We start from the raw sequence: 23,049 nt of genomic DNA, 5'->3' as shown, positions 1-23,049 counted from the left end.
GGTAACCATTCACGGGTCAATGTGGAGGTAGACAGTGACGGCTCCTGCAGCGCTGATTCAGAGGAAATGGAGTATGAGGAGGAGTCAATGTGTATAGACTGGATTCCTTCAATCCTTGGAGTTGGCAGAACACGTACAGCACCACTCTCAAGATCTGTACCCGTCTCCACAACATTTACCCAATGGGCAGTGAGGGAAAGGTATCGTCCCTGTCCATGCTTACTGGTCCACGCATCGGTGGTCAGGTGGACCTTGCTACTGACGGCATTTTGTAGTGCATGTTTAATTTTTCCCTCCACATGCTGTTGCAGGGCAGGGACGGCTTGCCTGCTGAAATAAAAGCGGCTGGGCACGTTGTACTGTGGGACTGCCAATGCCATCAAGTTACGGAAGGTGCCAGTCTCCTCCAGCCTGAATGATAGCATTTCAAGGGACAGTAGTTTTGCAATGCCAGCATTCAGAGCCTGTGCTCGGGGGTGGTTTGCCGAGTATGGGCGCCTTTTCTCCCATGCCTGTGCTAACGATGGCTGTAGACTGGCCTGGGAGTGTGAGGATGACAGGGAACGTGGTGCTGTGGGTGGAATGACACTGTGTCTCTGTACAACAGTGCCAGAGGTTCTTCCATGGTGATCCTGTGAGGAAGCCGAACCAGCTGTGTGTGAGCTGGAGGAAGAGGCTACAACACGAGCTGAAGAGGTGGTAGGTGGCGCTGTAGGTTGGCCTAGGTCTTCAGTGTGTCTTTGTAACTCCACCACGTGCTTGGTTCGCACATGTTTCCACATATTTGTGGTATTGAGGTTGCTGACACTTTTCCCTCTTTTCCCTTTCTGATTACAAAACTTGCATTTGACAAAGCAAATGTCATCTGCAACTGTGTCAAAAAAGGACCAGGCACTGCAAGTCTTGGGAGCGCCCATTTTGGGTTTTGGAAGATGCATGCTCCTAATGGGTGCTGAAGTGGAGGCTACAGGCAACCAAGTCTACCCTCTCCCTCTCCCTCCTTTTTGGGCAGTTCGGGGAATCTCTTCCTCAGAGCTGCTCCCACCACCTTCCTGTACCTCACGCCATGATGGGTCAAGGACCTCATCATCTACAGTACCCTCTTCAAACAACTGCTTCTCCTGGGTAGTCTCGAGAGCACAGTATGCACCAGAAAGTGGCACCTGAGTCTCATCATCAGATGCGTACTGAGGTGTGCTGACCATAGGCACTGGCCCACCCGCCTCTTCAGATTCAGAGAGACAAAACGGTTGCGCATCACTGCATACTACCTCTTCTTCTAATTCTCGAATTCTGCTTGGCTGGCCCCCTCTTTCCAAGCCAAGAGATTCAGAGAACAGAAGTAGAGATGGCTCCTGTCCAGGGCTCTCTGACTGCCTGGGCAATTTGGTAGGTGGAGAAGAGACAGATGGGTGCTCTTCAGTGCTCAGGACCTGAGAGGATCTGGAACTAATTGAAGTCGATGCGTTAGCTGCCATACATCCGACAATAGCTTCAAATTGGTCCTCCCGCAGCAGTGGGGTACAGCGAGCTCCTACAAAGCTGCGCATAAAGGACTGTTGCCTGGTAAAACTGGGGGATGCTGAGTCACTGGTGCCCGCAGCAGGCACAGAATCGCCACGTCCTCTCCCTGCAGAAACTCCACGCCCAAGCCCATGAGCCTCACTCCCTGCCTTCTTCATCTTTGTAGACTGATAAAGATAGGCAGAAAAGTACTAAGGGCTTAGTGTGCTTATTCCTGAACAGCTGCTAACAGGTATAAGAAACACTAATTTTATAAAGTGTGGACTAGACTTTAATATGAGCTAATGTGCCCTACACAACTGTAAAGTGGAGTGTTTGGTGAACTTTATTTACGCTTTTTTTTTCACAAAAAGACACTGGATGTGCCCAAAGATGTAAAACCGATAGTATCACAAACTTTTTGTAGCTATTACAATGCAGGAAGGTAACCTACAATGCAATAGATGAGGCTACAAAAAATAGGCTAATACTAATCTGTCTGTGGCTGCAGGGCACAAGGCTGCAGAAAGGCTCATCTATCTACTTCTATATAGTTTGTTTTGCAAGCAATCTAGCTGGATACGGATGGAACCACACTAATAGGAGAAATCAGGAAAAATGAGCAGCACTAATGCAAAAAAGGACAATGTATGAGGCAGTGACGCACGCTGAGCACACTACAACCGGATGTGGCTGCAGAACACACTACAGCGTGAGCTGCACTCACACACAGAGACCTCGCAGACAGCCGTGAACAGTGCAGAGAACTGTGAACTAGCGCTGCAAGGCAAAACAAAGCTTCTCTATCTACTCCTATGTAGTGTGTATGGAAGCAATCTAGCTGGATACGGATGGAACCACAGTAATAGGAGAAATCAGGAAAAATGAGCAGCACTAAGGCAAAAAAGGACAATGTATGAGGCAGTGACGCACGCTGAGCGGACTACAACCGGATGTGGCTGCAGAACACACTACAGCGTGAGCTGCACTCACACACAGAGACATCGCAGACAGCTGTGAACAGTGCAGAGAACTGTGCACTAGACCTGCAAGGCAAAAGAATGCTTATAAAGTAGCCTGGGTAAAGCACAATAAAGCAAATCGATAGCTCAAACTGTCCCTCAGAACAGCAGCGTCCTATCCCTAACTGAATTCACAGCAGAGTGAACCCAAAATGGTGGCGGCGGCTTTTATAGTGCATCATGACATCATTTCAGCAGCCAATTACAGCCATGCCATTAGTTAACATGCCTAGATGCCTAACATGATGTGCCCACACTTAGGATCCTCATTGGCTGAATAAAATCAAACTGGCTTATTGCATTATGGGAACTTCCGATTCCGGTATTCGATATTCTGAAAGTATCGGTACTCAGTATCGGAATGCTCAACACTAGTAATAACACTTTGAATTTGACCAAAATATTATAAACAAGGCATATACCAAGTGGGAGAAAAACTCCCTTTCTTGGCAGGAGCCTCTGATTCAACTGAGCCGACTTCAGCTGAAGTTGCAGTCACGCAGGGGATTCCCCCTTCTCTGCTGTGCTGACCTCACTCTCCCATGATGCAGTGCATCAAGGAAAGTGAACTGCAGTCTGCCGGTCTGAGAGCAGGCACAGTGACTGAACTGGATGTGTTCAGTCCAGCGTGCAGCTCTGGGTATGTGCTGATTGTGCTCCATAACTCACCAGGCAGTGAGCTGGAGACTGCTCTCCTGTTTCCTCCTTCACCTCCGGTTTCCCATGCTCACATTATCAAGCATTGAAGCCTGCTGGAGTAGTTAGTGATTGTGACCCTCCCCCACTGCCACCATTAGCGGGCTGAGGAGAAAGATGTTACCAGCAACTGAAACTAAAAGCTGAGGAACCTATGTACCAGAAATGGAGGGGTGTTATTTTTTTCATATGGTCAGTGTATGTATAATTGTGAGTATACATGTGTGATATGTCTGCATATATGTGAAAAGTGCATGCCTGAGTGTATGGTGCATTTGAGAACGGTATGTAAACATATATGCAGTGTGTGTGTAAAATATATATATATATATATATATATATATATGCGCAGCATTTGTATATATGTGTGCAGTCGGTGTATTTTTTATACCTGTATGCAGTGTGTGTGTGTTACCGTACATACATATATATATATATATATATATATATATATATGTAATAAATGCGCATGTGTGTGTGTGTATATAAACAGTACAGACCAAAAGTTTGGACACACGTCATTTAAAGATTTTTCTGTATTTTCATGACTATGAAAATTGTACATTCACACTGAAGGCATCAAAACTATGAATTAACACATGTGGAATTATATACTTAACAAAAAAGTGTGAAACAACTGAAAATACGTCTTATATTCTAGGTTCTTCAAAGTAGCCACCTTTTGCTTTGATGACTGCTTTGCACACTCTTGGCATTCTCTTGATGAGCTTCAAGTGGTAGTCACCGGAAATGGTCTTCCAACAATCTTGAAGGAGTTACCAGAGATGCTTAGTAGTGTTGAGCGAACATGCTCGGTACTCGCCCGAGCATCACGCTACTCGGTATGTTCGGTGAGCACCGAGCATTTCCGGGTTACTCGGGCGGTAGCTCGGATCTTCGCCCAGCATGTTTGGCGCTCTTTACAGAGCCAATGAACATGCAGGGATTGCCAGCCAGTCACTGTAATGCCGCAGCCATGTTGTTTGTGGGCATTACAGTGATTGGCTGGCCGCACAGCGTCACCTGGAGTATTTAAAACCAGGCGCCGCCATCTTGGACACAGACGGCTGGGATTGGACAGTGTAGGGACAGCGCTGCTAATTTAGGGAGAGATATATACTGCGAAATAGTTAGTGTAGGGTCTGTAAAGGCTGCCAGATCAAACAAACAGTCCTTCTCAGGACTAATTTCTCAGGACTAATATCCATCCCAGATATCAGGCAGGCAAGCAGGCAGGCTGTATAGGAGACGCAGTGGTTATACCAGCAAACGCTGCATTACAGACCTGTGTGCTCCTGTTGCTGAAATTGCTGGACTTAGCTCCAGGTCTCGGGGGCCAGGAAAAATCATTTTTTCTCATCTAAATCCTCTTTTTATTTTTCCTCCTTCACACTGTACAATTACCCATCTTATTAACCTTTTGGTGTCCCCCCATCCCCCCCCCCCCAAAAAAAAAGAAAAAGTGTGTCTCTGATTCTTCAGACACAAATATATCTGTTGAAAATAGTCTGGTGTAGGCTAGAGAAACAGAAGTGTGGTTTTGCAGTTCCATGGTTCAGACCTCTGTATTATCTACTTTTGGGCCATTTGTATCTAAAAAAAAACAGTTTGAGTGTGTCGCTCACTGTTCAGCCGCAAATATATATATTTAAAAAAGTCTGGTAAACACCAGTAAATTATAACTGTGGTTTTGCTGTTCCACGGTAAAAATCTCTATTATCCTGCTTTTGGCATTTTTTGCCGTAAAAAAAAAAATAATAGTGTTTCCCTGATTTTTCAGACACAAATATATCTGTTGATAATAGTCTGGTGTAGGCCAGAGAAACAGAAGTGTGGTTTTGCAGTTCCACGGGTCAAATCTCTGTATTATCCTGCTTTTGGCATTTTTTGCCGTAAAGAAAAACAGAAGTGTCTCCTGATTGTTCAGACACAAATATATCTGTAGAAAATAGTCTGGTGTAGGTCCGAGAAATAGAAGTGTGGTTTTGCAGTTCCACGGGTCAAATCTCTGCATTATCCTGCTTTTGGCATTTTTTGTCGTAAATAAAAACAATAGTGTCTCCTGATTGTTCAGACACAAATATATCTGTTGAAAATAGTCTGGTGTAGGCCCGAGAAATAGAAGTGTGGTTTTGCAGTTCCACGGGTCAAATCTCTGTATTATCCTGCTTTTGGCATTTTTTGCCGTAAAGAAAAACAGTAGTGTTTCCTGATTGTTCAGACACAAATATATCTGTTGAAAATAGTCTGGTGTAGGCCCGAGAAATAGAAGTGTGGTTTTGCAGTTCCACAGGTCAAATCTCTGTATTATCCTGCTTTTGCCATGTTTTGCCGTAAAGAAAAACAGTAGTGTCTCCTGATTGTTCAGACACAAATATATCTGTTGAAAATAGTCTGGTGTAGGCTCGAGAAATAGAAGTGTGGTTTTGCAGTTCCACGGGTCAAATCTCTGTATTACCCTGCTTTTGGCATTTTTTGTCGTAAAGAAAAACAGTAATAGTGTCTCCTGATTGTTCAGACACAAATATATCTGTTGAAAATAGTTCTGGTGTAGGCCCGAGAAATAGAAGTGTGGTTTGCAGTTCCATGGGTCAAATCTCTGTATTATCCTGCTTTTGGCATTTTTTGCCGTAAAGAAAAACAGTAGTGTCTCCTGATTGTTCAGACACAAATATATCTGTTGAAAATAGTCTAGTGTAGGCCCGAGAAATAGAAGTGTGGTTTTGCAGTTCTACGGTTCAAACCTCTGTATTATCCACTTTTGGGCCATTTTTAGCTGAAAAAAAACAGTTTGAGAGTGTCGCTTACTGTTCAGCCGCAAATATATCTATTTAAAATTGTCTGGTATACCCCAGTAAACAATAACTGTGGTTTTGCCATTCCACGGTAAAAAATCTCTATTATTCAGCTTTTGGTATTTTTTCCGTAAAGAAAAACAGTAATAGTTTCTCCCTGATTGTTCAGATTGTTTTAAAGAGTCGGGTGTAGGCCTGAGAAATAGAACTGTGGTTTTCCTCTTCCACGGTTCTAATCTACTTTTTGTTACCCTTTTTCCATTGATAGTGTGAGTGTAAGCTATTTTACTTCCTTTACAATGGGCAAGGCGTGTGGCAAGGGACGTGGAACTGGACGTTCTGGTGATGGTGCGTGCAGAAGACGGGGCCGTGGCCAAGGTGAAAATGTGCCACAACCAAAAGCCACATCTTCTTGCTCCCACTTCTTGACCGAATTACTAGGGAATCACAGAACAACACCAGTATTGCGAACTGATCAGTGTGAACAGGTTATTAATTGGATAGCAGATAATACTTCCAGTTACCTGAGCACCACCACCTCCGGTCTGTCTTCCACACGGTCAACTCTTAGTAGCCGTGAGTCTCGACCGCATACTCCTCACCCTGATGCTCCTTCCTCCCACCATGCCGAGTGTCGTCAGACAGCAACTGATCCCACACTTGGACACTCTGAAGAGTTGTTCACTGGTCCATTTCCAGATTTGTGCCCCCCGCCTGCTCCGCTTGAAGTGGTGGAAGAGGAGATCCCATGTAGTGATGCCCAAATATTTGAACAGCCACGGTCACAGGAAGTCAATGCTGGCAATTTGTCACAAGAGGTGGACGATGGCGAGACACAATTGCCACGAAGTGAGGAGGAGGATCGTGGTGCGCAAGTGGAAGAGGAGGAGGTGGTGGATGATCTAGTAACTGACCCAACATAGCAGGAGGACACGCAGAGCGAGGCCAGCAGCACGCAGGGTGAGGGAGGCAGAGTACCCCAACAGGCAGGAAGAAGCAGTGTGGTGGCCGCACACAGAAGGCAGGCAACAGTTCCCCATAACACCTACACGAGGGACGTTGCCAGTACAACCTGTAGGTCTTCCAGAGTCTGGAATTTTTTTAAAGACTCTGCTGATAACCCCAATAAGGCCATTTGTACCATCTGCCATGCCAGCATCAGCAGGGGTGACAAAACTACCAGCCTGACCACCACCAGCATGATCAGGCACATGGCAGAAAAGCACCCGACTTTGTGGGGCGAACCCCAGGGTCCACGACCAGTGTCAGCGGGTGTCACCACTGCTTCTCCGGCTGTTGTGCGTGCAATAGAACCCCCTGTTGTGTGTGCAAGGCAATCCCCTGTCCATACTGCATGCAAAGATGCCCCCTCCTCTCAGTCTTCACTTGTTATGTCAGTTTCTCAAGAAACAGCATCAACGTCCACGTCCCACCGCAGCGTTCAATTGTCCATATCCCAGACCTTTGAATGAAAGCGGAAATTCGCAGCTAACGCCCCACAGGCCACAGTCCTAAATTCGCACATTTCACGACTGCTTGCGTTGGAAATGCTGCCTTTTAGGCTGGTGGAGATGGAATCCTTCTGCAACCTTATGGCGGTGGCCATCCCTCGGTACTCGGTCCCCATCCGACACTATTTTGTCCGGTGTGCCATCCCCACACTACACAAGCACGTGTCCCAAAACATCTGCCGTGCCCTCAACAACGCAGTTACTGGGGGAGTCCACCTGACAACAGACACGTGGACAAGTGCTTGTGGCCAGGGATGGTACATCTCCCTGACGGCACACCGGGTAAACATAGTGGAAGCCGGGACCCAGTCGGACCTTGCGACGGAACACATCCTCCCCACACCGAGGATTGCGGGCCCTATGTCAGTCAGAGTTGCCCCCACAGTGTAGAGCTCCTGCGCATCATCCTCCTCCTCATGTTCAGCCTCCATCTCAGATATCACCTCATCATTTACAAGCTGGAAGCACTGCAGTACTGCCTTCGCCAAGCGGCAACAGGCTGTGCTGAAACTCATAAATTTAGGTGAGAAACCTCACACTGCTTGTGAGTTGTGGACAGCTGTGAAAGAGCAGGCAGATCTGTGGCTGACACCGCTGAACCTACATCCAGGCATGGTCGTGTGTGACAATGGCTGTAACCTGGTGGTGGCACTGAAGCGAGGTGAGATCACACGTACCATGCCTGGCTCATGTGCTTATCCTCGTGGTTCAGCGGTCTCTTAAATTGTACCCCGAGTTGCCAGATCTGCTCGTCAAAGTACGCCGCCTGTCAGCTCATTTTCGCTAGTCGGCTACAGCTTCCGCCGCCCTTGCTGTGTTGCAGCAGCGTTTGCAGCTTCCGTCACACCGACTGGTGTGTGATGTCCCCACACGTTGGAACTCTACCCTCCACAAGTTGCAAAGGATTTGTGAGCAGAAGAGGGCAGTTGTGGAGTACCAGCTGCAACAAGGCCATCGATATTCAGGTCAGACTTCACACATAAGACCTCAGGAGTGGACCTGGATGTGTGACATATGTACCATCTTGACAAACTTTGAGGAGTCCACCAAGATGGTGAGTGGCGATGACGCCATCATTAGCGTCAGCATATTACTTGTCTGTCTTTTGCAACGCTCTCTGCAGAGAATTAAAGAGGAGGCATTGCAGCCGGAGTATGATGAGATGGATCAAGACGCCATAGCGGTCGATTACACACAGCCCAGCCTCATCTCATCCCAACGTGCATTGGGGGACAATGAGAGAGAGGAGGAGGATGAGCAGGAGGAGGAAGAACAGGAACTTGTATCATGCGCTGCAGACGGTAGTACCTGTACAACTGTCATACCGTCGGTTCAGTGTGGGTGGCCTGAGGACAGGGGGGAGGAGGAAGAGAGCATGGTCAGTCGTCATCTTGGTGAGGACACGGAAGTCTTGCACGTTACCAGTCTGGCACGCATGGCTGACTTTATGTTACACTGCCTTAACCGTGACCCTCGCGTTGTCAAAATGTTGGGTGACAGTCATTACTGGTTGGTGACACTTTTAGACCCCCGCTACAAGGAGAACTTTCACTCTCTTATTCCTGAGGTGGAGAGGTCTACAAAAATGGAGCAGTACCAGAAGGCCCTTGCTGCAGAACTGTTAAAAAAAATCCCATCTGAACACGCTAGCGGCAGAGGTCACAGTTCGTTGCCCAACCAAGGCATACATGCGAGAGAGATGCAACTCCAATCCAGCAGAGGCAGGGGAACACTATCAACGTTCTGAGACAGTTTTCTCAGACCCTCCCTTCGGACAGACCCTGAGGCGCTGGGGTACTCTCACAAGGAGTGGAAAGTTTCAAAATATGGTGAGGGAGTACCTTGCCGACCGTACCAGAGTCCTCTGTGATTCCTCTGTGCCTTTTAATTATTGGGTATCCAAGCTGGACACTTGGAATGAACTCGCTCTGTATGCCTTGGAGGTCCTGGCCTGACCTGCCACTAGCGTGTTATCGGAGCGTGTTTTTAGTGCCGCTGGGGGAATTATAACTGATAAGCGCACTCGCCTGTCAACTGACAATGCTGACAAGCTGACCCTTATCAAAATGAACAAGGGCTGGATTGGGCCAGACTTCTCATCACCACCAAATGACAGCAGAGTAACATAAAGTCAAATCCACTGTGTTATTTCGGGAGGTGTATTCACATGCACCGCTTCACACCCACACATGGGTATACGCTTCCTCATTTCGGCTGTTTTATGTTCTTCTCCTTATCCTCAGCCTCCACCACCACTATACCACCAGGGTGACCATGGTCCGTGTTGCCATTATTGAAAGTTCCTCCGTCCTTATTTTTGTCAGCTTTTGCTTGGAAAGCATAAGCAAAGATTGTGGGAGACCCACTCCCCAATAATGGGAATAATATTTTTAAGATGTTGTACTGTATGGCTCTTGTAAGGGGCATTAAAAGCATCTTGTTAAGCTACTGTGACCTCCACCATTTTTCCAAGGGGCATTAAAACCGTCTTGTTAAGCTACTGGGACCTCCACGTCTCTTCCGAGGGGACAATAAAACCGTCTTGTTAAGCTACTGCGACCTTCACCACTTTTCCGAGGGGCATTAAAACCATCTTGTTAAGCTACTGGGACCTCCATGTCTCTTCCGAGGGGCATTAAAACCGTCTTGTTAAGCTACTGCGACCTCCACCACTTTTCCGAGGGGCATTAAAACCGTCTTGTTAAGCTACTGGGACCTCCACGTCTCTTCTGAGGGGCATTAAAAGCGTCTTGTTAAACCACTCTGAACTCCACAGCTCTTCCAAGGGGCATTGAAATGTTGTTTTTAATTAACTCCAACCACCACGACTCTTCGAACGGGCATTGCATTTCCTCCTAATTTTTGGCAGCTTTTGCTTGGAAGGCATAAGCAAAGACTATGGGAGACCCACTCCCCAATAATGGGAATAATGTTTGTAATATGCTGTACTGCATGGCTCTTGTAAGGGGCATTGCAAGTTCCTCCATCCTAATTTTTGGCAGCTTTTGCTTGGAAGGCATAAGCAAAGACTATGGGAGACCCACTCCCCAATAATGGGAATAATGTTTATAATATGCTGTACTGCATGGCTCTTGTAAGGGGCATTAAAACCGTCTTGTTAAGCTACTGCGACCTCCACCACTTTTCCGAGGGGCATTAAAACCGTCTTGTTAAGCTACTGTGACCTCCACGTCTCTTTCAAGGGGCATTAAAACCGTCTTGTTAAGCTACTGGGACCTCCACGTCTCTTCCAAGGGGCATTCAAACCATCTTGTTAAGCTACTGCGACCTCCACCACTTTTCCAAGGGTCATTAAAACCGTCTTGTTAAGCTACTGCGACCTCCACTTTTCCGAGGGGCATTAAAACCGTCTTATTAAGCTACTGGGACCTCCATGTCTCTTCCGAGGGGCATTAAAACCGTCTTGTTAAGCTACTGCGACCTCCACCACTTTTCCGTGGGGCATTAAAACTGTCTTGTTAAGCTACTGAGACCTCCACGTCTCTTCTGAGGGGCATTAAAACCATCTTGTTAAGCTACTGGGACCTCCACGTCTCTTCCGAGGGGCGTTAAAACCGTCTTGTTAAGCTACTGTGACCTCCACGTCTCTTCAAAGGGGCATTAAAAGCGTCTTCTTAAGTCACTCTGAACTCCACAGCTCTTCCAAGGGGCATTGAAATGTTGTTTTTAATTACCTCTAACCTCAACGACTCTTCCAACGGGCATTGCATTTCCTCCTAATTTTAGTCAGCTTTTGCTTTTCAATGCAAAGGCGAAAACTAAGGGAGACCCACTCCCCAATAATGGGTAGAAGGTTTTTAGTACGCTGTAAGCCACGTCTGTTTCAAGGGGCATTGCAGTTCCTCATAATTTTTGGAAAGCCTTCCATTCACTGCTTAGGCCAACAATGTACAGGAGACCCAGTTGCTATAAATGGAAAAAACGGTTTAGTTAAGGCCCTCTGACCTTCATGTCATTTCCAAGGGGCATTGGAGTGCCTCGAAATTTTGGGTAGGCATTGCACTCACTGTATGCCCTATAACTGTGTAGCTGAACCGCTCCTTTTGTTACAGAAACATATCCTACAAGACATATGTGGTTGACTGGCCTGATATTGATGTGAATGGTCCCTGTTCCTCCTGCTCTTTCTCCTTTGCCACAACCTCATCCATCATTTATCACCTGAAGCTTTGTTTTAACGGGAGTCATAGAACTGGGATAGTATAAGGAAAGCATCCAGCAATCCTCAGAGGAGGTAGGATATGCACCAAAATGCTGACCACCTCAGGCCTAGTCGCTACTACTGTAGCACCCTGAGGATTCGGCTGCTACAGGGGTATTGCACCTCAACCCAGAGGTGTGATATTCCACTCCCGGGTAAGGATGGAGTGTGGAGCTGAGCTCGGTAGGCTGCATGCACTACACACATCCCATTTCCGAGGAGCAGACCAACGGTACTCCCACTTAGAAATGTGCAGGTACGACCGAGTCTGTTCCTGGCTGGAGTGGGAGGGGGGTGGTACATCCCAAGTAGTGTAGGGGCAGATAGGGGGAGCAGCCTGGGTAAAGATAGGAGCTCATTGGGTGCTGGTCACCTGAGCTCACACATAGAGGGAGTATTTAAGGTGGGCACCAACAAAGAACAGGGTCAGTCTGTCAGAGTCAGTAAGAAGCAGAGGTCCAGATGAGCCTGCAGAGAGAGAGTGGAGCAGAGAAGGAAAGACCCAGAGAGGAAAAAGAAAGGACTCTGAGAACCCAAATTCAATCCCCGGGTGAAGAGTCGGCAATAGGGTACCGGATCCCAAACTGGTGGGGGCAAAAGCACACCCTAGCCAGAGACCGGAGGCCGTGGGCAGCGTCTGCCACGGCCACCCACCACATCCACCCCGAAGGCAAACCACGTGGAGGGTCAGGGAACCCAAGGCCAAGGGTCTCCCAACAGAAGGCCCGAGGGAGCTGGACCTAGGTGGATCACTAGTGGGGACGGCCAGAGGAAAGGACAGAAGGAGAGCTCAGGGTCACGCTCCGGACTTGTTTGGGGGTTTGCTGAATCCAGGACCTGGTGGACGCAGCACGGCTCGGGTGGTCACTTGAAGCTGGAGTGACCGGAACATCAGCAGTGAGTAAATACCCTGAACTGCACAACCCGACTCTGTCTTCACTTAACATCTATGCTGCACCACCACAACCCCCATCCTCTGCACCTGACCCCCTGAGGCTATACCCCACCCGTTGGGGGTTATACTACCAAAAAGCTGCACCAACACCATCAGCCTCAGCGGACCCTGCTGCAGCGGCGGCCAGAGTGACCGCAATACAACGGGTGGCGTAGTCGACATTAAGAACTTTATAACATCTGTAGGACTGCCACATACTCTGAGCTTGACACCCTGGGCACGGACCGGGTCACAGCCACTCGGAAGACTACAACTCCCATCTGATCCGGCTCCGGATATTCCCCTAAAGAATATGGCCCAGGGGGCGCGTCACTACATACATGCGCTTGCATTCCAAGAAAACAAAGCAGATGCTAACTTCTATCATCATCATCATGCTCCTCACCTTGGCACTCTCAACTCCCCTGATGGAGAAGCCAGGGCCCACCGGAGGAGTCTGGTTCTCTGGTGGGCTCCTCCAATGCTGCCCTAAAGCAGGCCAGGCTAAGAAAAGTGTGTGGGGGGAAGTTGACAGGAGAAATAGGGGCGGCTGGGGACCGTTAATGGACACCCGTCTGCCCCCATGCGGCTGGGGACCGTGTGTGGACACCCGGCCGCGGGGCGGCTGGGGACCGGGTATGGACACCTGGCCACCCCCTGGCGGCTGGGGACCGAGCGTGGACACCCGGCCGCTGGGCGGCTGGGGACTGAGTATGGATACCTCGCTGCCGATGCAGCCATGAGGTAGTGGCCAGCTTCGGCCTCCTCCAAACTAAAAGGCCCCATTTCAAGTGCAAGCTAGCAGTATAGTATTGTAGCCTGCAGGTGGGTGGGTGGGTGGTTGGCTGCATATTTGCGCTTGCATTGCAAGGAATGGGGGAGGTACAATTGAGCACTGCCCTGGGACAAGGACTTGCATGGGGATAGTTGCAAGTCTGCATTTTCTGATGCGGCAAGGATGACTTCTGCTGGGCTCACTTTTAGGCAGTGACCTGGGTGTCAGAGATGCTTCCAGGGGTCTTCCCCATGCTGTTCCCATGTCTTTTCAGCACTGTATGCATGTATCACACAGCACATGGCCAGATAGGGTTGTAAAATGTTAAAATGACATTTCCCGGTGAATGCATTTGTCACAGTTGAAAGCAATACAAAAGTGCAAAAACGCATAAAAAAAGCTACTTGTGAACATAGCCCAAGATGTGGAGGAGTATTTTTTGGGGGGGTTATTTATTTTACCTTATACACAAGTCTTTACCCTGGAAAGGAACTTTCTTAACATATTTCACAGGAAAGCAGTTTCAGTTTCGTTTTTGAACGTTTTATTGTGAGCCCTTAAAAGTGACTTAATACCTCTGACCACGTTGTTGACAGCAGTGACCTGGGGGTCAGAAATGCTTCCTGGGGCGATCCCCATGCTGTCCCCATGTTATTTAAGCACTGTCACTATCGTTTTGGGCACTTGTTAGGCTTTTAAAAGACTGCCGGGGGTGCCGCAGCAAAAATTCTCAGGTCTCCCATAGACTAACATTGGGCTCGTTGCTCGGGTCGAGCTCCCGAGTATCACGGCGAGCGCGGCCCGAGCTTCGAGCACCCGAGCATTTTAGTGCTCGCTCAACACTAATGCTTAGCACTTGTTGGCTCTTTTCCCTTCACTCTGCGGTCCAGCTCACCCCAAACCATCTCGATTGGGTTCAGGTCTGGTGACTGTGGAGGCCAGGTCATCTGGCGTAGCACCCCATCACTCGTCTTCTTGGTCAAATAGCCCTTACACAGCCTGGAGGTGTGTTTGAGGTCATTGTCCTGTTGAAAAATAAATGATGGTCCAACTAAACGCAAACCGGATTGAATAGCATGCCGCTGCAAGATGCTGTGGTAGCCATGCTGGTTCAGTATGCCTTCAATTTTGAATAAATCCCCAACAGTGTCACCAACAAAGCACCCCCACACCATCACACCTCCTCCTCCATGCTTCACAGTGGGAATCAGGCATGTAGAGTCCATCCGTTCACCTTTTCTGCGTCGCACAAAGACACGGTGGTTGGAACCAAAGATCTCAAATTTGGACTCATCAGACCAAAGCACAGATTTCCACTGGTCTAATGTCCATTCCTTGTGTTCTTTAGCCCAAACAAGTCTCTTCTGCTTGTTGCCTGTCCTTAGCAGTGGTTTCCTAGCAGCTATTTTACCATGAAGGCCTGCTGCACAAAGTCTCCTCTTAACAGTTGTTGAAGAGATGTGTCTGCTGCTAAAACTCTGTGTGGCTTTGACCTGGTCTCTAATCTGAGCTGCTGTTAACCTGCGATTTCTGAGGCTGGTGACTCTGATAAACTTATCCTCTTAAGCAGAGGTAACTCTTGGTCTTCCTTTCCTGGGGCGGTCCTCATGTGAGCCAGTTTCTTGGTAGCGCTTGATGGTTTTTGCAACTGCACTTGGGGACACTTTCAAAGTTTGCCCAATTTTTCGGACTGACTGACCTTAATTTCTTAAAGTAATAATGGCCACTCCTTTTTCTTTACTTAGCTGCATTTTCCTTGCCATAATACAAATTCTAACAGTCTATTCAGTAGGACTATCAGCTGTGTATCCACCCGACTTCTGCACAACACAACTGATGGTCCCAACCCCATTTATAAGGCAAGAAATCCCACTTATTAAACCTAACAGGGCACACCTGTGAAGTGAAAACCATTTCCGGTGACTACCTCTTTAAGCTCAGCAAGAGAATGCCAAGAGTGTGCAAAGCAGTCATCAAAGCAAAAGGTGGCTACTTTGAAGAACCTAGAATATAAGACATATTTTCAGTTGTTTCGCACTTTTTTTGTTAAGTATATAATTCCACATGTGTTAATTCATAGTTTTGATGCCTTCAGTGTGAATGTACAATTTTCATAGTCAGGAAAATACAGAAAAATCTTTAAATGAGAAGGTGTGTCCAAACTTTTGGTCTGTACTGTACATATATAATGCGTATGTGTGTGTATGTATATATATATATATATATATATATATATATATATATACTGTATATATATAAATATACAGTATATATATACATACATATAGACGGAGGGGCTCAACCATAATGTGCAGTTACATAAAGTTGCGCTATATATAAATCTATAGATATAGAGAGTCAAAATTGGAACAGCACCATATCTTCAAAATATCGGGTGCAGGGCCCCCAAACAGACTATAGACAGTATAGCAAGAAAACGGCAGGCAGCTCTCCAAAAGTTCTATGAAAAAATATGGACTTTATTAGCCCGGTGTGGAGACGTTTCGGTTGCGGTGCAGTGATCAAGCAGTGATGAAGGTTGTCCGCAACCGAAACGTCGCCACATCGGGCTAATAAAGTCCATATTTTTTCAAAGACCTTTTGGAGTGCTGACTGCTGTTTTTTTGCTATAGATATAGAGAGATGTATGGCAACCAACCAAAAACCTGCAAATTAGGAAAAAATAGAATGGAAACAGCACTTCACTGAAAATAAGTGATACAGATAGACTTTATTCCCCCATCTGATCTGGATGGATTCGGCCTTTCTCACTTATTTCCACTGCAGCGCTGCTTCAACTCTATTATTCAACTTACTCCATTGTTAGCCAGGAGATGCAAATGTGGATTTTTATTAGCAGATACGGGTGATACATGCTGTGGTTACTCTGTAGTCTTCTCTCTGGCTCTACACATAGTATATATAGACGGGAGACCCCTTTATATAGATTGTCCCCCTTTCTTTTACAACCATTTGATAAATAAGCTCTTAGGGTCACTACGCTGCTGTTGACCAGAGGCACTGCCTAGCAACCAGCCTCTGGGGGCGTGTCTCAGAGCACAGCACGCTGAGCTGCCAATCCCAAGATGGCCGCTTCCATAACTGTGATTCTCTTATTTCATAGCGCAAGTAATTCTTCCAAAGGTAATTTATTTCATGTTTATATCTACAGTCTCCTTACTGTAATATACCATAATATGTGTGGAGGTGATAGGTTCGCTTTAAGGCAGCAAAACCAATGTGCATGTTCCAATAAGAACAAGGAAAACCATTGCCTGAACATGTGTGTCCAAAATTTAAGTGGTACTGTAGAACAAGTTGATTATTGTTAATAAAGATCTATCTTGCATATGAATACTGCTATTGCTAAACTCCCCAACCTTATGAACTATGTTTTGATGACTTTTATGTAGCTATAGAAAAAAAAGAAGCCAGTGTGAATAAAGCTTGGTTCCTTACTGACACTTGTACTGTAGTTTAATGACTGTAGAAGATGGTAGTACACTCTATAGTTAGTATGTGGCGCCCCTGCAGGTTCAGTCGCCACAGAGGTACTGCATCTCACTCAGAGGTGTGGTATCCCACTCTCAGGTAAGGATGGAGTACTGCCCGGGACCCACACACTCGCATCCAACACACTCCACTCCAGTGGGGAAGGGCGAGATTGCTCTTAAGGGAGAGCACAGTCCCTGGTCCCTGGCTGGAGGGTGGAACCATGTAGTGGGTGTGGGTGGAGGAAGTAGTTCAGGGGAGCACTTCAGTAGGAGTATAAAAAGGGGAGCCATCTTGGGAAGTTAGGTTCAGTCGGAGCAGAGAGAGTTGGGAGCAGGAGCTCAACAGGAGCTCTGCTCAGGGAAGAGGGCCAAAGCTGAGAGGCCCAGGAGGACTGGCTGAAGAAGAAGGGAGCAGAGGAAGGCTCCAGGAACAGAGCGGATCCCAGGGGCACGGCGAGTGCGGAACGCTACCCCTGCGCCCGAATCTGCAGGAATGTGGAGGGATCAGGCCGCAGAGGGGACTGGCCTCTAACTAGTGGAGAACTACAAGGTTCAGCTAGAAACCAGAGGCTGCTGTATCTTCACGGTGCAGCTGCCCACAACCGTAACTACATCACCGAAAAGGTACCACATAGGATTCAGGGGACTGCAGGTTGCCTGTCAAAATCCGAGGCTACTGGCTTGGGACACTGGTTGCGAGGAGCAGGGCAGGAGGGCAAGAGCCAGCACAGGAAGACGACCGAGGAAGGCACACAGTATGGGGTCCCGTTATGTACTCCTGAAACACCTGGGAGTTTGCTGAACCCCTTCCTTGGTAAACACAGAATGGCGTGGGAGGTTGCCCTGGTACTGGGAACCTGGATTTCCACAACTGTGAGTAAACCTTGAAGACTGCACACCACTGTGTCTTAGAGTTATTGCTGCGTCATCACCAGCCCTGCACTACACAGCACCAACAAACATCTACCTCATAAAACCCTGCCCTGGAGCTTAGCTCTGCCTGTGGAGAGCTGAATCAACTCTGCTGCGTCACCATCAGCTCCAGAGGATCTGCACAGCAGCGGCAGCTCCATATAGCCGCATACCACAGGTGCAATCACGAACATTATCTCTATAAACTTTATTCCCCTTTTACTTTCCCCCTTTTTATTGACCGCCCTGGGTCACGGACAGGGTAACCGCCACTGTGACATCCCCCAGCATCGACCGGCCCGGCTACTGAGTACCCCACGGCCCAGGGGGCGTGTCAAGTACAATTTTTTTTACTGCTGGTCTTTTCTTCACTAAAATAGATTATTAAAACTTCCTCTTTTTATATTCCAGGTATCTTATATCACAGCGATATCACGACAGCAAGAATTTGAAAGCACAACAAAAACTGTGATCCCATTGTATTCTATTACATATTTTGTCACCATAACTTTTGCGATTGTGTCCTGTACAAGGTAAGATAATGTAAAAGTATGAGTTTATTGAAGAGGTAATATCTCTCTTCACATGTCTAGTTCAATGCACTTCTCATAAAATGACAATGTTGGATCGTCATGTACTTGATCTCCATTGCACATTTCCTCTCCTATCCATCCTTGAAAATGTATTAATAAATTAATAACTGAGTCATACTATTGTTCTTTTCAAGGGTCACACTCAGTGGCATAACTTGAAGCTTGTGAGCCCCAATGCAAAAATTCTAAAGGGGCCCCAACTATAACATTTTTTTAATAGTATTGGTCTTCCCATATGACCCAAAGAAACCTTTTGGGCCCCACTGAGTTCCAGGGCCTGGGTATAACTGCAACCTCTGTATCTATTGTTGTTATGCTCCTGGTCATACCATTGTCAGGTGTCAATAGTTAACAGCTATAGTGCCAGACACCCCCTTCCCCCATAAGCAGCTTTTTCCCCCTTGAGAACATGTGCACGCTTATTATAACTCTCCCTTCTGACGCTGCTGGTTAGGGCAGACCATGAAATTTATGAGGCTTTTTTCACCCAATATATGCTGTTAGGGAAGAGTCAGGACTAGTGTTGAGCATTCCGATACTGAAATATTGGGTATCGACCGATATTCGCGGTATCGGAGTTCCGATACTGAGTTCCGATACTTTTAGAATATCGAATACCGGAATCGGAAGTTCCCATAATGCCTGCGCTCTGCAGTGTCTCTGAAGGATGACAAGCTGGATGGCAGCGCTCAGCTTACTGTACTTGTCATTTAGTGTTAAAGGATTTATTAAAAAAAATAATAGTGTTTTCATGCACCGTCTCTTAAAAAAAGTCGGCCGGCAATTCAGCAGCGGTACCCGACAATTTAGAATAGAAAGAGTAGAGCATCACACATAGATTAGATACATAGAAACATGTCAGCCACATATATATGAAGTACAGTGACAGTGTTGCTTACTGTACTTGTCATTTAGTGTAAAGGATTTATTTAAAAAAATAATAGTGTTTTCATGCACCATCTCTTTAAAAAAGCCGGCCGGCAATTCAGCAGCGGTACCCGACAATTTAGAACAGAAAGATAGAGCATCACACATAGATTAGATAGATAGAAACATGTCAGTCACATATATAATAAGTACATGTTGGTTACTGTACTTGTCATTTAGTGTTAAAATAAAGGATTTATTTAAAAAAAAAATTGGCGTGGGGTTCCCCATAATTTTAGTCTCTAGCGGAGGTTAAGCAGACGGCTGGGGCAGATGTTTGAAGTCTGGGAAGGGGGTAATACCAATGGAGCTTCCCAGGCTACTAATATCAGCCCCCAGCTGAATACCTAGCCTTTACTAGCTATTAAAATGGGGGGCCCGAAAAAAAAATGACGTGGGGTCCCCCCTATTTTAATAGCTAGCAAAGGCTAGGCAGACAGCTGGGGGCTGATATTAATAGCCCAGGAAGGGTGCCATGAATATTGGCCTCCTCCCAGGCTAGAAACACCAGCCGTCAGCCGCCCCAGAAATGGCACATCCATAGGATGTGCCAATTCTGGCACTTAGCCTCGCTCTTCCCACTGCCCTGTAGCAGTGGCAGTGGGGTAATAGGGCTGGGGTTGATGTCAGCTTATAATGCCAGCTGACATCAAGCCCAGGTTAGTAATGGAGAGGCGTCTATAAGACACCCCCATTACTAACCCCATAGTCAAAGTTACAAAAAAATACAAACACCCTGAATAAAGTCCTTTAATTGAAATAAACACACAATTCTTTATTGTTCTAAATTAAACCATACTTACCATCACGCCCATTCCAGCTGAAGCCAACGATCTCCTGCAATAAAAGAAAAATAATAAACCAACATCATCCTTATCTTTACATGGTTCCCAGGACAGCTCCAGCTCTACTACATTGAGATGACAGGCTGGACCGCAGCAGAAAGCTGCCATCCAGCCTGTCATCCCGCAGACACTGAGAAGCGCAGGCATGCTTGCGCTCCTCAGTGTCTGGCTGTGACGGCATCCAGATGAGCCGAGGTCATGTCCAATAAACTCAGCTCACCTCATGCACGTCACTGACAGCGTGGGAGAATTCTCCTGCGCATGCGGTGAGCGTAAGAGAATTCTCCTGCTGAAGCGCTGAGCGCAGGAGAATTTTCCCACGCTGTCAGTGACGTGCAGGTTATGGATGCGCCATTTCTGGGGCGGCTGACGGCTGGTGTTTCTAGCCTGGGAGGGGGCCAATATTCATGGCACCCTTCCTGGAATATTAATATCAGCCCCCAGCTGTCTGCCTAGCCTTTGCTAGCTATTAAAATACGGGGGACCCCACATCATTTTTTGGGGGGGTCCCCCATTTTAATAGCTAGTAAAGGCTAGGTATTCAGCTGGGGGATGATATCAGTAGCCTGGGAAGCTCCGTGGGTATTACCCGTTCCCAGGCTTCAAACATCTGCCCCAGCCATCTGCTTAACCTCCGCTAGAGACTAAAATTACGGGGAACCCCACGCCAATTTTTTTTTAAATAAATCCTTTATTTTAACACTAAATGACAAGTACAGTTAGCAACACTGTCACTGTCCTTCATATATATGTGACTGACATGTTTCTATCTATCTAATCTATGTGTGATTCTCTATTCTTTCTGTTGTAAATTGTCGGGTACCGCTGCTTGAATTGCCAGCCGGCTTTTTTAAAGAGACGGTGCATGAAAACACTATTATTTTTTTAAATAAATCCTTTACAAAAAATGACAAGTACAGTAAGCAACACTGTCACTGTACTTCATATATATGTGGCTGACATGTTTCTATGTATCTAATCTATGTGTGATGCTCTACTCTTTCTATTCTAAATTGTCGGGTACCGCTGCTGAATTGCCGGCCGGCTTTTTTTAAGAGACGGTGCATGAAAACACTATTATTTTTTTTAATAAATCCTTTAACACTAAATGACAAGTACAGTAAGCTGAGCGCTGCCATCCAGCTTGTCATCCTTCAGAGACACTGCAGAGCGCAGGCATTATGGGAACTTCCGATTCCGGTATTCGACATTCTAAAAGTATCGGAACTCAGTATCGGAACTCCGATACCGCGAATATCGGTCGATGCCGGATATTTCAGTATCGGAATGCTCAACACTAGTATTGACATTTTTGTTTTGTCATTTTCACATTGCAAGTATCTATATGTCTGTATTTGTTATCTTACAGATTTGATTGTGTGAGGAACAAGGTCTGGGTGGCTGGGTTTGGAGTTATTTCGTCTGGATTGGCCGTTCTATCTAGTTTTGGCCTTTTGTTACTATGTGGGGTGCCCTTTGTTGTTACTGCTGCAAATGCTCCATTCCTTATTCTTGGTAAGTTTCTAGGTATCTTGAGGAAACAGTAAGATGCAAAAGAGTTACTTGTAATTTGAGTAAAATATCAGTAATATCACTACATACAAGGATGATAATTTAATATTAGAGAGACAGTTATGTAAGCTGGAAGCTTGAGCTGAGAAATGGCAATTGACGTTTAATGTAGATAAATGTAAGGTCATGCACTTGTGCTGAGAAAATAAAATGTGTGCAGAATTATTGGCCAAATAAATGAAAAACTTACATTTTTCCATCTCAATTCTTTATTTTAATCCATTAAAGGGAAAATAATAACCAAACAAAATGTACAAAAATACATTTCTGACATTTAAAAAAATATCAGTGACCAATACAGCCGCTCTTCTTTTCAATAATAGTCATAAGCTCCATACATGGAATCTGTCAGTTTTTTCATCTGCTGATGATAAACTTTTTGGACAGCACTAACCAGAGCCTCCCAGACAATGCTCAGAGGTAATTGTGCTCTTTCACCGTAAATCTCCTGATTAAGAAGGGTTCACAAGTTCTCAATAGGGTTAAGGTCAGGTGAGGAAGGGGCCATATTGGTATTCTTTCATCTTTAAGCACATTGCTGGCAGCCGAGCAGTGGAGACTTTGATACTGTGGCGGATCACTGTCCTGTATAAAAATCATGGTTTTATTAAAAGATGTAGACTTTTTTCTGTATCACTGCTGGAAGAAAGTGTCTTCTAAATACTGGAAGCAGGTTTGGGAGTTGATTTTGAGACCATCTTCAATCCAAAAAGCCCAAAGCAGTATCCCACGTCCACCTTGCTAGAATCTGAGTCGAAATGGAGGTTTGTGACCATTACATATGCAGTAGTGATGAGCGAGCACTAAAATGCTCGGGTACTCGTTGTTCGAGTCGAGCAAATTGGAATGCTCGAGTGCTCGGTCTGAATAACGAGCCCAATGTAAGTCTATGGGAAACTCTAGTACTCTAGTATTTTTCTGGACCTTCCCCGGCGATCTGCAGAGGGCCTGAAAATTGCCAAAATCGATGGGTACAGTGCTCAAATGACATGGGAACAGCATGAGGGAGCCCTTGGAAGCATTTCTGACTCCCAGGTCACTGCTGTGAACAATGTTGTCAAAGTATTATGCCACTTTTACATACAAAAACGAAACCAAAATGGAATTTCCTGGGAAATATGTTAAGGAACATCCTTTCCAGGGTAATGACTGGCAAAATAAATTACCAAAAACAAAAATGTACCTCCACACCTTGGGATATGTTCACACGTAGCATTTTTGATGCGTTTTTGCACTTTTGCATTGCTT

The 23,049-nt window shown here is 46.3% G+C and overlaps 1 protein-coding gene across 1 annotated transcript in view; it reads left to right on the top strand.

Annotated features, from left to right (window-relative positions):
- LOC141265025 (patched domain-containing protein 3-like) overlaps window positions 1-23,049 on the top strand; it is a 61,866-nt gene that overhangs the window by 16,134 nt on the left and 22,683 nt on the right. The window contains exons 2-3 of the mRNA XM_073677563.1: window positions 18,276-18,397; window positions 21,599-21,744. Coding sequence (XP_073533664.1) covers window positions 18,276-18,397; window positions 21,599-21,744 — 268 coding nt within the window. The remainder of the gene's footprint in view (window positions 1-18,275; window positions 18,398-21,598; window positions 21,745-23,049) is intronic.

This window comes from Phyllobates terribilis, unplaced genomic scaffold (genome assembly GCF_046119375.1).
Source record: "Phyllobates terribilis strain yellow unplaced genomic scaffold, ASM4611937v1 Scaffold_4__5_contigs__length_816908805, whole genome shotgun sequence".
Classification (NCBI taxonomy): Eukaryota; Metazoa; Chordata; class Amphibia; order Anura; family Dendrobatidae; genus Phyllobates; species Phyllobates terribilis.
Note: the sequence above shows the minus strand (reverse complement) of the source record. Positions and strands in the feature narration are given on the sequence as shown.